General features: G+C 28.7%; 1 protein-coding gene and 1 long non-coding RNA gene across 4 annotated transcripts; one reads left to right on the top strand and one right to left on the bottom strand.

Moving 5' to 3' along the window:
- Nucleotides 1-4,734: 4,734 nt before the first annotated feature.
- LOC132950833 (uncharacterized) lies at nucleotides 4,735-12,072 on the top strand. Its single transcript, XR_009665252.1, has 4 exons — nucleotides 4,735-4,879; nucleotides 10,800-10,917; nucleotides 11,019-11,100; nucleotides 11,730-12,072. It is a non-coding gene; the product is annotated as an uncharacterized LOC132950833 (long non-coding RNA).
- LOC132950831 (casein kinase I-like) lies at nucleotides 7,095-14,209 on the bottom strand. 3 transcript variants are annotated; one of them, XM_061022421.1, is made up of 8 exons: nucleotides 13,867-14,209; nucleotides 10,322-10,391; nucleotides 8,682-8,851; nucleotides 8,488-8,602; nucleotides 8,289-8,408; nucleotides 7,996-8,166; nucleotides 7,398-7,545; nucleotides 7,095-7,315 (listed from the first exon to the last, which is right to left on the bottom strand). In XM_061022421.1, exons 2-7 carry the CDS (start codon nucleotides 10,359-10,361, stop codon nucleotides 7,403-7,405), a joined length of 759 nt encoding a protein of 252 aa, XP_060878404.1. In that variant the 5' UTR covers nucleotides 10,362-10,391; nucleotides 13,867-14,209; the 3' UTR covers nucleotides 7,095-7,315; nucleotides 7,398-7,402. The 3 variants fall into 3 exon arrangements, with proteins under 3 accessions (XP_060878404.1, XP_060878403.1, XP_060878405.1); XM_061022420.1 differs by having other exon boundaries at nucleotides 7,095-7,545; XM_061022422.1 differs by lacking the exon at nucleotides 13,867-14,209 and adding an exon at nucleotides 10,455-10,559 and having other exon boundaries at nucleotides 7,095-7,545.
- Between the last annotated feature and the right edge of the window lie 1,981 nt (nucleotides 14,210-16,190).

The raw sequence follows: 16,190 nt of genomic DNA, 5'->3' as shown, positions 1-16,190 counted from the left end.
AATATACTAACATTTTTTTAAAAGAAAAAAATACTACTGAATAATGAAATCCCAAATGTATTTTAATGAATCTAATCATGTTGCGAAATATGCTACATTGCTACTACGTTTTTTAAACAGTAAAGTTCTTTACTATTCATTTCGACGAATTATTTATACATTAAAACAAATTAATACACAACCTTAGATATTATATTCTCTTGTCTTATGAAGTTTACCAAACTAACCATACTATAATATTTTATTATAATATAACGCGTATAATATACGGTATAATATACTTGTTAGTTATTATATTGAAATAAAATTAACATAATAATATGTATTACGTTGTTAGAGTAAGTCAACTGAATTAACTTAAAAAGTTAGCGAATAATGTCGCATATCCCACATATTTCGACTTACACAACGTACTCGTATTATTATGTTTTCAAGCTCACGCAGTGCCGCTAACCTGTATACTTATAATACTACTATTCAAAAATAACATTGATAATACCTACTATACATGTAATAATACGCAGCCAACCCGAGCTTGGATTTTACGAACCCATCACGGGTATAATGGTGCATTGTTTATATATATATATATACATTTAATATACATTTTATGTGCGGTCCTATAGCAATGCGTATTTCGTACGAAAACTACGCTATTATTACTTGTACAATATATATAATAATAATATGGTTTTCGATGGGCACCGTTGCGGGAGCAAAGGAGCCGATGTGTACAGTCGATGCGGCTATTCCTCGGCATTTCTTTTATGAAAGTATGTTGGAAAAAAGGGGACAAACAAAGCTCGTACGGGGGACGGCTAAATACAACCAAGTGGCGGGCGGGCGGCGGCCAGGTGTGTGTTTGCACTTTGCAGACACAATCGATAATGCACACACGATAGAGACGTGTGTGCGTGTGTGAGCAAACATGTATAATATATATATATATACCTGCATGAATGCATGTATACGCGCGATGGCGATTAACCAAAGGCGACGTCGCCAAAGTTTAATCTCCTCTCCCCTCGCACCTGCCCATAAATCTTCTAAAGCCCCTCACTGCTGTGCCCCGTCCACCACGCACCCCATCACCCGTCGAGTCTTATCGCTCCGGGGACCCCCGCATTGTCGGACACGCTTGAGCAGGCGCCACCACCGCCGCCGCCGTCGCGAAGTTAAAAAACAAAATATCTCTTATTTTATGTACGCGCGATATTGCCTTTTTCTTGCCCGCAGGTTAAATAATAGTGTACGTCAAAATTGTTTTAACAAAATGGGACGAGCAAAGTACAAAACGGAAAAAAAAAAAAAGTTAAAGGTTTGAGAGCGAAAATATAAAAAGGAGAAGAGAATGCGCGTACTTATATATGTGTATAAACACGAAGGAAGTTGTTATATAGCTGGTGTAGGGCCGGAAGAGCGGGAGGGCGTACGTGAACTCGTTTTTAAAGGCCATTGAGCATTAAAATCGGATATGATGGCAGTCGGAAGCAGATTAAATGAGGTGCGACGCATTAAAAAAAAAAGTGTATATATATATATTATATTTAAAAATATAACGTATTTAATGTAGGTATATATATATTGCGTTACAGCGTTTCGCGCACAACGTTATTATTCTGAACATGTTTAATGATGTTTTGCATTTCGAACATCAAAAAAATTTATGAAACTTAGTGAATTTAATTATTATATATATATATATATGTGGGTGAAATATCTACAAAATGTGTATAGTAAGAATAACAACCCTACGAACATTTTTAAAGTATAAGAATAAATAAACGTGGAATATAATATAATAACCGTACAACTTATCTGAGTAAAAATAAATTTGTATATTCCGTAAAATATAATATTATTATACATTTTTAACCTACATTAAAAAAAACATTTTCTGGAAATAATATCATACATTTTTCATTATTACTATTACTATTATATTCTGACCTTTATATAATTTATTTTGAGAAATTTTTCATAAAAATGTATTTAAGAATTATAAATGACGAAAACTATCGAACATTTTTAATGCTTTACAAATAAAAAAATATATACAATATAATATTTTAGCCTTTAGGTATTCCTAAATCCTAAGTAGTACAACGACGGCGTTATCTCTTTGAATTTAAGTGACGTAATTGAAAATGCGAGATTGTTTGGCCTATTTAGAATTTTTTTTTTTGACCCGTTCCTATACTGGTTTTAATTTTATGTAATTATTACAATATTTATATTTTGTATTTTTAGTATGAAAAAAATATGATATTATTTTTATACATTCATCAGCTAATTCACCTAAAAAGCCATGCAAGCGATTTTTCATATCTAATGAACAATTTTAAATTTATTCCATATTGTGTCTTACAAGTTACAGTGATTCCTTAATAATATTATGTTCTATAACAATTTTTTTTTATATCATTTACCTAGACGCAACAAAATATTATAATAATCTATTAAAATCCTAATTTATGGATAAAGGTGTTATATTATATAGAGTGCCAATATAGGAAATCCTTATTTATTTATTCATGAAATCATCTATTTTAATTATTTCGGTAGATATTTTAACGACTAAACTACATCAAACACAAGGTAGGTATAGATGGCTACTTCGTCGGTTTATCGTGATTTGTGCAAATGTTGTAACTTTTAAATTTAAATTTTCAATGCGTATACATTTTATGCGTTTGTAAGTATTAAAATAAAATCCTAACGGTTAATTAATGCATTGTGCTATAAATTCATAAAAGAATAAAGGCCACCCATATTATGGGTAACATAATAGTTATATATATCATGCATAAAATTAATAGACATAGGTACTGATTATGGATTTAAGAATGAATATATTTAAAAAGCGAGGGGTCTTAAATAAAACTAGAAGCGCTAAGCCCCCCCCCCCCCTTAGACCGTTCCAAATTGCGCCTATACATATTATATACAATTTTTACCTTTTTTTATTCTGCGCTATATTATAGTTACTTAATATACTCTTTGTGTACTTCCTATCATAACGCTCTTTTAAACACTTACCGTTAAAATAATTACTAATTTACGTATTTTGGATTAGATGATAATTAAATATTTTAATTATATTTTATGCTGTATATATCATGGGACGTACATATTTTAGACGATGATATAGGTATAATATAGGTGTGCCATTGATAAATCAATAAAGTTCACGATAAAAATGTACAATATAAATGTTCAGTTTCTATAGGTTTGTTCAATTTTCGGGTTGTTTAAAAAAAACTCGCTCAGCTATTCCGTGGACCCTTGAGCAACCGTCTACGGAGCCCCTAGGGGTCCATGATAGACCACCGGTTAAGATTGCCGATTTAAAATATCTGCAGGCGAGTATCATGGTGTCAGGTATAATTAATTAATATTATTATTTTGATTTTATTTCGAACAATATAAATATTTACATAATAATATCGTCTGTAGAACTTACAATACATATAATGCATATTGCGGTGATTGGCGAACGGATTATAATTTTGTGCACAATAGTATTATACTCTCACATAGACGTGTATTATTTTATCGTTATAAAATAACCTAAATTTTTCAGTTGTTAATCATCGCGATCGACACCGCGGCCGTGCTGAATATTATCGATTGTCGTAAAAAAAAGTTAATTTAATTAACAACCGTGAAATAAAAATCTAAATAACAAGTCTCGACCACTGTAAACGGGTAAGTACCTACCTGCTATATTATATAGGACGTGTATCAGCTGTACATAATGCATATTTTTCGTGTTCGTCGTCGTCGTTATTGTATTCCATCTTCGCTGCTTGAAAGTAGTTTCCGTTATTTAAGTTACAAGTGGACGAGGTAATAAATTATCCTCCGTCGTGTTTATTCAAATCGTTACTTGAATATTGCATTTGGAACCTTGTACAGCAGTTTTGTTTCGCCTTACCACTATTAAAACAACATTTACTCTATCTTCCGACTATGGCACGGACGTGTTTCGAGTGCCATTGGGTGTTCGTGAACGAATTCAATTTCATTAAAGCATTTTAATTAAGTGAATAATATAATATTATAAAGTATTTAAAAACGTTCGGAACGACAACAATAATAATATTATACAAACCAAATCGGCGCGTTTTATATAATATTAAAGTTGGTAATCACGATCAATGGAAACGTTTTCTAACGAGTTTTGTCATTTTTGTATAGTACCTAACCCACCTATATAATAGTAACGCGGCGGTCAGCAGCGAAGAAAAATGATTTAAACTTTTGTAAAATACAACGCCCTGTGGTTAAAAATCAGAAACTAAATACAATATTATAATAATATACTCTGCAGGTGTTTGTCATACACATATTTGCGAAAATATTGGAGTAGTAAAAAATATATAAATTGAACCGTTATAATATTATAATAAAACAGTGGTTTAAGCTATACGGTAAAATTAAAACGCATTTTAGTTATTATACTATAATATTTATATAAAATATGTATCATACATAATATTATGAGTTGATATGCATACCTGTCGATGTACAGACATAATTATTATTTGACGTCAGCGCGTGCCCACGTCATACAATTAGGTTATCAGATACAATTTTGAAAAAATTAAATTATCAAAACGCTATAAACAATAACAACGTATATATTTTTTTAGATAATTTAAAGTAGATTTCATTATATTTTATTGTTGTCTTAAACAAATGACTTTTCAGAAAATGTTGACTATTGCATGTGACACAACGGTATTTTTTGTTTTTTAAAACTCTTCACGTTTATTATTTTATAGTATAATAAGTGTGTGCGGAGGAGAGAAAATTCAAGCTGAGTGTTCTTGAATTAAAAAACGCCCTCCACTAAAAAGGCACTTGGACTTCCACGGTAAATGCTACTTTTTTGTATTAATATAAACATAGAACTTATTGCTTTAAAGATTGCTTATATAAAAGTATAGATATTTAATTACATGATGTTAATGACCGGGTTAACAGTGAAGTGGGCCAAAAATTAATACATTTACATCTTTTTTTTGATTGCATTTCCGGTATATAAAAATAAAAATTATAAAACTTTACAAAAAATAACTTAAAGGAAATTAGTAGTTTGCCTAACTTGGTAGATTTTTGCTTGGAAATATTCACATTGACCTTGTGAAATAAATAATTTGTGTGCATTCAAAATGTGTAGGGTCATTAGTTTTCAAATAACTATGAAATTATTCAAAACAATTTGGTTTAGAATAAGGCGTGCCATTTTATTTTACCATTATGATTTTTTTAGAATATTTTTCTTGACACTCGGGACAAGTAATGATAAATTAACAAAATAATATCTTTAAAGTAACGACTACCAGACATTTTCAATAAATAAATACTAAATAGGCCCACGTGAAACTTTTGGAGCGCTAAAAGTTACAGCTAGGAAAAAATATGAGCACAAACAAATCGAAAAAAAAAAAAATAATAAAACCCCATCGTCGATAAACCAATATAATATTCTCAATTCCACACAGAATCTAAAATGAGGAAAAATATGCTTAAGGCACTTCCGTATTTATTAGACCCTTTATATAAAACAAGATTTTTTTTACTATAATTTAGATTTAAATTAATATATTGAAAAACGAAAGTACAGTTTCCTTATTTTATTACTGCTGTCGGAAATAAAACAAGTTAGGAAAGCTCACTCTGCGATCGTCCTAAAGTCCCGGTTTCTAAATGTATATTTTAATACAACTCAATAAGCCATAATTCCATATTTAGAATTTGAAAATAATTATTTGGTAATATATTTATATTTCGGTGTCTATTTTTTTACTATTGGCTACTATATATGAATCTATAATATTAAATACTCATATTATTTTGAATTTTTTAATACTGACTATTACTATTATATTTACTTTGAATAGAATTGTGGTTATAAAATCTTAATACAATCAATTGTTACTATATGTACCTACCTAGGTACTGGTAACTAACGGACGGACGGACACAACAGGGAAAACAATAGGTGTTCTAAACTTATGTTTATAAATCGAAAAACGAGGTCAGCAAAAATTATATTTAATGTTATAGCGATGCGAATAAAAAATAAATGTAATATTGCAATAAATTTTAATTGAACGATTTCATATGGCCATTCTTATATCATATTATTGAAATAGATTAAATAATATATTATTATATCCCAAATAATAAACCCCTACCTTCGTAATAAGTGATAATTTGAATTATTGTGCAATTTTACGAAACCAAAAATCTTTGTATATAAACAACTACATAATGTGGTGCGGTATTGATAACCTTTTCATATAACTGTACCTATTACTTATTAGTAAAAGTATTTGAAATAATAACAAACACAAACTGATTGCACCGGACTCTGTAAATTTAATTATGTTCCTTTTAATTTATTATTTAATAATTTATCATGCTATTAGATAATAGTTTTTTTTCGGCAAATTATTTAATGTTATTCGTTATACTTACTGAATTTAATTACAAAAATCCTACATTCGCACACTCGTATACACTTATACACTTTTTTTTTAAACTTTAATTTGGTAGAAATAAATAAATTATCATCTATCTTCTAAAGCAATGCCAATAAACTATGTTGATGTCAGGTTATTATAATAAAAAAAATAATAAAAAATGATTAATATTTAATACATAAGTTATGGTTACACAATAAATCAATTAATTGGATATCCCTATCTACATATACATAGGTACTATTATATATTTGTTATATGGTTTTTTAATGTAAAAATTATGTCTTAACGAATACTAAAAACTAAATATATTAATGCACCTTAAAATTAATTTAAGTCCGATTAATATAATATCATAATAAACAAAAGTATTTCTATATACTTTTTGAAAAAGTTGAATTTGAAAGTAATTATTCGTTGCAAATGTTATACTTGTTAACTCTATACAATTATTATTATTATTATTATTACTATTATTTTTTTTTAATAAATATGCAACAGATAGTAAATTGCAATACAAAATGTAATATTACATATAAATTTATTTATTTCCACTGCTATACGGCAAGTAATTTTCTAGAACAAACATTTTCATGAATGCATAAATTAAGTATATTGCTCTCTATTTATCATTTACACAGTGTATTAAATTATTTCAAACGTATTGCAGTCAAAAGTATTTATGCAGTTAAACAAATACGTATATTATATCTGTAACAAAACAAGTAGCTTCTTCAATTCCACACAATATTGCGAGTAAAACAATAATTGTTATTATAGTTATATTATTATAATATGATTGTGATAATTTGGTTTTTCGTCTGAAAAACGATACGACATTAAAATGAATTACGTTACATATTTTCATTGTATGTTTGTAATAAAAAATAAATAAGTAGGCACCGTTTTTATTTGCCAATCCAATCGAACATTTGATCGTCTTCAAATCCTTTTTTATGAAGGGCGTTGCTAAAAATATGTTGGAGAAATCTGTAATTGGGTTCCTCGTAAAATTCGAGATGTCTGACGTATTGCATGTATTCGGCCATTTCTAACAATACACAATCATTTTCATTTCAATATATTATACAATACTTGAGAGGATTTGGAAACGGTTTTTTGCTGTCCCTGTTTATAACTATTAGTACCATTATGTCCCCATTGTAGATTGCGATGGATAAATATATAATATAATGGTGATACGACAAGTATTTGGAAGGAAAATTTGACGTGCACGCCGTGAAGTCTACTCAAAATCATATTTTCGAATTTATAAGAAATCCAACCAAAACTAATAATTAAATTGTTGACAGGTGACATTGACAATAATAATTGTATTCTCGATGATTTTGGGGTCAAGTCTCAAAATTGAAACATTTAATAGACATAGACAGCAATGTGTTTTTTTTTTTACTCATTTAATTGAGTATTATGTAGATTATATATATGTTTATAATATTCCTGGTATTTATCATATTATCATATTATCAAAAATGTTTACCAGGGTAACCCTCGCAAAGGCTATCAATCGGTATGGTTTTTTTCATCTCGCCAATTTTCTGAAATCGTTCCTTTGCGTTTTGTACTTTCAGCCCTTGCCAAGGCAAAGAGCCCCGCGCCAAGTACATGTACATATGGCCCAAGGACTCTAAATCGTCTCGACGGCTTTGTTCTGAAACGATAATGATTATTGTGTATATATGAAATTACGAACTATATTGAAATAATCGTTTGCGATGGCGAACAAATTTGAACGCAGTTTTATTATACTGTTACGTCATAATATCAATCAACCTTTTCCGAGGTGAGTGTTTATACTCATGTATCTAGCTGTACCGGTCAGGTTTTTTTTCTCTCTGTAAGGTATGTGCTTTTTCGTTCTCTGGTCGATATACTCTTTTGCCAGTCCAAAATCTGTTTATTATTTAATCTGGTAATTTTTTTACCGTTTAAAAGTAAAATCAATACGTAATCGACGAACAACATTTATCACCTATTATGTAAATGGTATTATCTTTTTTCAGTAGATTCCTGCCGACGACGAAATTTTCGGGCTTGATATCTCTGTACACTATTCCCCTCTCGTGCACGGTTTCTATCCTGTGCAACTATATTATAAAGTGATCGGTTGCAATGACTGTGTGTAAAGCGTCAAAAACGTATTTAGTAAATTATTTACAATAGTACCGTGTGTATAGCGATCATCAGAATAGTTTTCAAAGAGAATTTCCTTTCACAAACGCTGAATAAATCTTCCAAAGACGGACCCAGCAGTTCCAACACCAAAGCATTGTATTGTGTCCCGGCTAATTTGTAACAGTAAACTTTTGGTATGCCTTTCATCTTATGCATTTTATCTGCGTAATAATATTTCGAGTTCAGAATGAGAGTATCAGAATGTTTCCCATACACTAAAACTTTATAGTTTTTTTGAAGGGAATTTCATTTCGGACGACAATAAAGTACCTATTATAGTATAAAGGCTGGGAGATAACTATATTTTTCACTTTTATAATTGACTATTCAAAATTAGGTATCGAGATGAAATATGATATTCGGCAGAAAAAATTATATGCACCGATAGTGCGGAAAAATGTAATACACGATGTACATATTAAATATTTTTTTAATGAAATATTATAAAACGAAATATTAGTATGTACCTATAGAGTTTAGCAGTCTCGCGGCTGTATACATTTATGCTATGTGCCTATACGTTAATCGATTTATAATATTATTTACTAGCCGTACAACCCGTACTTTGCACGTGAAAAACTTAACAAATTAAAAATGCGGCGCCATATTTTCGTATATTGGTTTTAGTGTAGATACATAACGGGCAAATCATCAAACCCAGGGATGGCAAATTATTTTGACGCTACGTGCCAAAAATTACCTATTTTTATCTCCCGAGCGTGCCATCAAATTATGAAAAATATTATAATATATATTATGTTCAATATTGTAAGAAAATAACTATCGGAAAATTCGTTAGGTATCGAATTTTAATTTTTTCAATCTTTCTGAAAGACGTCAACGGTACCGAATAAGTAGTACTAACATTGTGATGTAATTTATTATTAAAGATAAAAATAATATATATAATATGAATATTATAATTTTTGAGTGCCCTCAAAATGTTCTCCTGCCATGGATTTACCATCCCTGGTCCAACCTAACCTATTTGATAGCTCTGTGAACTCCATGGGCAATCCACCTATATTGAATATAGTATTTGGTATATTTTCGAACGTGGTTCAAACTACTTCTAACTACAAACCTAACCTAACCTAAATTTTTTTGATAGTTATTAGAAAAATCTATGAAATTTTCGTCAAAATGGGTCGAGTAGTCTATGATTCTATAAGCTACAAACATACGGATAATTTAACAAAAAAAAATAATAATGTTTCGCAATCCTTAGTATAAATAAAATCATTTTCGATTTGACTGAGTAAAAACGAAATTTTGAAGCGCGAGTCACTCCGTAACACCTTAAGAAGGGGTCTGAACAATTTGGTTCCAATTGGTTCAGTAGTTTTCAAGACAATAAGCCTCACCCAAACGTACATTCGTTTTTATATAATATCTCATTTTCACATTTTTATATAAAGATACAGGCACATAGATGATTATAATAAGGCTGTATCTGGAAGATATGACATTTCATGTAATTTCGGTGTAAACTTGTCAAATCCTCCAGACACACCACTCTATGCGTATTCGAGGTGAGATTAAGGCAACATTTGATTACAATGATTTTATCTAGAATTTGCAACCCAGTATTCAAATTGTACCCACGAATTTATGGACTACGAATCACTTACCCGTTGCTCCCAATTGTTTATAAATGTTATATTCAAACATGAGCTGTGGTATTTTCGCTGTAATTGATTCCTGCAAAAAAAAAGAAAAGAATGATATTCATTATATTTGTAGTAGAATATGTATATAGCTTACGACTTAGTTTTTTTTTTATCATTTTAAAAATTAAACATAAATCAACTTGATAATAATTAATAATATCTTTTTGAATTAAATTTTATAAATATTTGTATATTAAATATTATAAATAATAATAATTTATTATAAGTAAAATTAATTTATTGTTTTCAATTGTCCTGTTGGTAAAATGGCATAATTATTTTAACAACAAAATGTTCGTTATTTCATTATCACTATATAAATAGTATACCTATAAATAAGTTCTTAATATACTATGCTCGAGTCAAATATTTGCGTGATTTAATTACATAAATGGCAATGAAAATATAATAAACAACTAATTAAAGTTCATGTTTTCAGGAAAAGTCGATGGTTCATAGTTGAATAGTTAATAGATCACCGTCCACGCATGTACCATATATTAGTAAATAATAAACTTATAAAAGAAAGCATACTCTGAGAGCATGACTATGCCTAGGTTTGTATGTGATTTATCAGTCTAAAATAAACACTATGAACTATAGTCTATAATTAACGTTATGTTGCATATAATTAAATACATTGTTCTTAAATTAATAGGTGTTGTAGGTGCTCAAAAAATGGTTATTAGTGCATCTAAGTAACACGTGAGCATCGTGAGCTGTGATAAATACTGTAAATGGTAATCGTTGTTATTTAAAATTATGAAACATAGTATAAGATATAATATTATTATTACAATTAGTATACAACCATAGAACAATATACAACTGTCGATACAACAATAAATTAAATGATATCTCTGGGCATAAAATTATAATTCTTTGGCCAGACAATATTGTATTGCAACATATTTATCAATTAAGGAATAGTAACCAATAATTTAAAATAGCCAAATATAATAGTAGCCTCGATGGAAAAACAGTATGAGAACAGAAACAGTTTAATATTCAAAGTTATAATAATTAGTGTATAACTTATTTCCGATTTCGTATTACCTACGTAGTATAAAAAACTGAATAAATAATTAAATTTACTATACTAATAAATGTATTTATTTTTATTATTTGTTTTACCTTAATTGTAAATATAATATTTACTTCAATTTTTAAAAATCCATTTTCCGAACATATATCATTACAGTTTGTTTAATACGATTTGGTTGAATTGATCTCAAATAATTTTACAAGTTATGATTTTTTTTATGAACAATTTATCAAAGAAAAGTCATAATTTTACTGTTATAGCAATAGATACTTAACGGAACTTTGAATTAATTTGTTTTTTTTTATCATTAGTGTTTTTTTCTAGTTTTCAGTTTTTTTATGGAATGATTCGAAATGACAACACGACATTGGACACAAACGATATTAAAGAATAATATTTGAAATTATTCGTAGTTTTTAGGAAACCGAAAAAACTTCTAGATAATGAATAAAAAAATAACCACGAATTTATTATTTACATTACAAGTGCCAACATCTATGTAGCGTAGTAAGTTATTATTATTTTTTTAAATTTTTAAATTTTACATATTACATGAGTATTTCAGCATATTATTATGTTATTATTGTAATACCGTTGTGAGACCAATTAATAGATGAACGTTATGTATCATATTTTTATAATTGTCTGTAACAATATTGAATGTAGAAAAAACTGGCATGTCTGCATTAAACTGAGTTGGTCGCGCGTAAATGTAGAGTTAGGGTTTGACCAAAAAGAAACGATAGGACAATATTAAAGATATTCATTGTTAAAGATACAGTTTTGAGCGAAAACAAAAGATTTTATTGTAAGTAGCTATCGGACGTTTTCATGATATAATAATAACATGAAAATATGAAATAATATAATATAACTAACAATTGTTCATACCATTGAAGATCTATTGAATCATTGTTATTATTATTACAGTGTATATTATACCAATTTGATAATATAATTCAACTTTATATAAACTGTACGTTAATACTTCTCTAGAACCTATGTCATTATGAACTATAAAATATTATAACACAACAATAGGTAATAACAAAATTAAGTTTTTCAAACTTTTTTTAGAGCTGCGATTCATAAAAAAAAGACTTAAAGAGTATATTTTTTGAATGTCGAATACTTACCTACTCGGTTACTCTTATGGGTAACAATGGATACCTATGTCTATATTATAATCTCGACTTTGTCGTGCTTACCTTTAATTCACCATTCATTTGATAATTTATAATATAAATATATAAAACGTCAAGACGGTTGAAAATTGTTAAATTCTCTAAATATTATTATAGATATATCATGAAAATACTGTTTTTATGGCAACGTCTTCGTTGTTTCTTATGTCTTTTCCGATTCGAACCTCCCCGAAATTTCCTTTGCCGATTCTTTTACCAAGTTTATAGTGGGCATCCACTATTATTGTTTTGGAATTTTTGACAGGAGTTTTTGGAGCTAAACTAGGACGCTGAACTTGCCCCGATGACGTTGTTTTCTTTTGTTGTGACATCTAATATATAGTTCATCGAATGCGTTAGAAGCAATATCTGTATTACGTGTTAATAATAATTAATATTACGTGTTCTACAGCTACCTTAATTGTATGTCACGACGATGTGAAATACCGATGTGATTTTTTCAGTAATTTTTTTATGTGTCGGTTATTTTGATGTTTAATATTAATTTTAATGTTATTGATTTAAAACGTTTATTAGATTAATCGTATGATACAAAATATGAAAGCATACAAATTTAATACACTTGACAAAATGCGTTGCTATAGTAAAATATAAATATAATTAACTGATATGAATAACATATTGTATTATAGTACGCCTAGTATGTAAAACAATGGTCCATAGATTTTTTCTGCGTGCATGAATGAAAAACAATGCATTTGTTTTATTTGTTCATTAGTTTAATTATTATTATTACAAAATGTTACGGATCGAATAATAATATTACTTTCGTATAATATTATTTACTCGTTCCGGCCACGATACGCGAGCCATTAAAATAAAATTATAATACATTTTATGAGTATTACATGTGCACGTCGCATATTATACTTATGGTGTGTAGTTATTAATATTTTTACCGCCGGTAATATAAAAAAATCAAATTTGTATTTATCGACAATATTATAATATCGTAACGCATATTATATTATATTAATATGTACCTATACGACAATATACGTCTCTTACGGATTTTTTTTTTCGAATATAGTGTTCCGGTCGTTTGAAACTTTTAAAATCAATTTCTATCCGCAACGACTTACTTGTATTATACTGACATGCTAATTAAAATGGATTTTCCTGTCTTTATGCGGTGTGTCACGCGTGTTGAAAATTTTAATTTTTAATAGATGCTCGGCGTTAAAAAGATTACGCCACAGTGTATACAGACGCGTAAAAAGAAAAACGTCTAGGGCGAGTTTATATTATATACTTACACTTTGAAATCCCCGTGAGCGAGTTTATAGGACCCCACGCCTAAATTTTAAGTGCTCCTTGCAACCCGGTAGCACATGAGTATCAAGTGCCACGGTGTGCGAACACCCGAATATTTGTTCTGCTCAAATTGATCTTGCACACTGCCATTGTATATTGCGAAGCTTCTGTTTAATATCTGCCACTTGTCTGCAGAGAACCGCTCACGGAAATCCATTAGTCACACCCACAGTGTAACGCACCACGCACCTGTCTAGTGTCTAGTGTCGCGCACAAAGTAGGTACCTATATATATCACATCATGTTATTTATTTTGTCCAACAACATATATTATATAGTGGCAGAGAAAAAACATTGTCGAAACGTTTTATTTGCTTAATTTCTCGGTGGTTTTAAGTAGATATACGATAAGATCTAAACGAATTGTTCATTATATAGGTATATAATAATGTGTACTGCGACAATATTGTTGTGTAGCTATTGTTCAGTCGTCTTTAACAGTTACGACCTACGAGAAGACTTTCGACATCGGAGTGGTTTTTTGAGGAGAGCGATACGAGCAATGCATCATAATATTATATTAGCGAGTACTATGCAGTATACGGATATTGTTGACGATACGTCACGGTTTAAATTCTAAATACTTACAAAAAAGACTCCTATCGTTTTCAACTTTGTAACTATAAGTGAATAGATCGACTTTAATTTAATCTGTATGATAATATTCATATAACAAGTATAGATGCTTTGCTGTATTCCTTCGTGTACAGACGGTAAATTGTTTCGTTTTAAAAATAATAATAATAAAATAAAATGTATCTTGTTAGGAAAAACAAATGTAAAGTTAAATAAACTGTAGATATGATCTTCATGTAAACATTTATATGTATGACTGTATATGAATATTGTACAATACATAATATTTTGTGTTCAGAATTCCAACAATTTTATATTCCTTTTTACATAATAATACAGATTTTTTTTATATTCTTAATCATACTATTCATTTCTATTCATTAAATGTTTGTACACTCAATGGGAATATTTTCCATCCGTTTGATCAATATTATAAAATATATACTTAATGTGTAATATTGAATTCACTCATTTGCCGAACTGATTGCCATAGATTGATCACGTTTAAATAATGGTAAACAGGAAGCCGGAAGGTGTGTGGAGCAGCATTACATTTGATGTATAATATTATTAAGGTAAACCTCCGTTATAAACTTCAATGTTTCACTTTCACCATATTAAAGAATTGACTTTGAACGTTTATAATTAGTTAATTGATTGTAAGTATTGTTCCAGTATAAATAAGGTGTGTAGATAATACAATTGGAAATTATAAAAAAAAAAAAAATATGTGAAACTAAACTTAAGTTTTCAATGTTTGTTTAATAAACGAAAAGGTCTAACAGATGTTTGTTTTGTGTATTGTCGACGATATTTTTTTCGATTTAATGACAAAGTGGTTCTTGAATTTTCAGTGTACACAGTTAAGCCAATATTGTCAGTGGTTCAGTGGTTGTCTAAATTAATTTTAGGTATTTTTAACTTTTTAGAGAAGAATTTTGTTTTCAGCGTAACATAATTTGCGTCGAAACAATATAATCAATATTAAGTTGGACACTTTATTTTTTTTCGTTTAAGTAAAAGGATTATGTAGGCACTGCATTATAAAATACAGATGAATAATATATTTTTATTTGAAATTTATCTTGTAACAACATTACATAAAAACCAAAAAAAAACATTCTTAAAACTAATATATCATTCAACGCAAATTAATTTAATGTATACGTGTATAGTGGTGCTTAGTCTAGAATATATGTGTGAATATTAATCATTCCAAAACCGTTTCTAATTGCTGGTCATACAACTGTAGGTAATGCCGTAATGTAAAACATATATAATATTATACATAGGTATAGGCGTGATAGGTGTGCATCAGCAACCTATAACAGTTGATAACGATTTCGAATAACTTGAATGTAATATTTTTTATAATAATATTGAAGGGTTCCACTGGTATATTTGTTGTGAAAACTTTTAGATGAACAATTCATATAATACAAATCATTATTATTAAAAGATTAAAGATCATTCTTTTTATTCATGAATAAATGTCCAACTTTTGTAGCCAAGGATTGAAAATTTAAAATAAAGTTCAACGTAAATAGGTTATTCTGTAACCAAAAAATCTAAAATATATAAAACACAGTTTTTTTTATAGTTATTTTATGATAAAATAGATATTTAAATGAAGAAGAACCATTTAGTTTTGTGTTATATTTTAAGAATATTATTCGTGGGTACTTGAAAC

This window comes from Metopolophium dirhodum, chromosome 8, assembly GCF_019925205.1.
Source record: "Metopolophium dirhodum isolate CAU chromosome 8, ASM1992520v1, whole genome shotgun sequence".
NCBI lineage: Eukaryota > Metazoa > Arthropoda > Insecta > Hemiptera > Aphididae > Metopolophium > Metopolophium dirhodum.
Note: the sequence above shows the minus strand (reverse complement) of the source record. Positions and strands in the feature narration are given on the sequence as shown.

Excerpts from the sequence above, each read along its gene's own strand:
- LOC132950831 (XM_061022420.1), bottom strand. The coding sequence starts at position 10,361 with ATGTTTGAATATAACATTTATAAACAATTGGGAGCAACGG. Across the intron at positions 8,409-8,487 it reads TAATACCATTTACATAATAG|ATTTTGGACTGGCAAAAGAG; the intron begins GTGATAAATGTT and ends AATAATAAACAG. Across the intron at positions 8,167-8,288 it reads AAACACTCACCTCGGAAAAG|AACAAAGCCGTCGAGACGAT; the intron begins GTTGATTGATAT and ends TTATCGTTTCAG.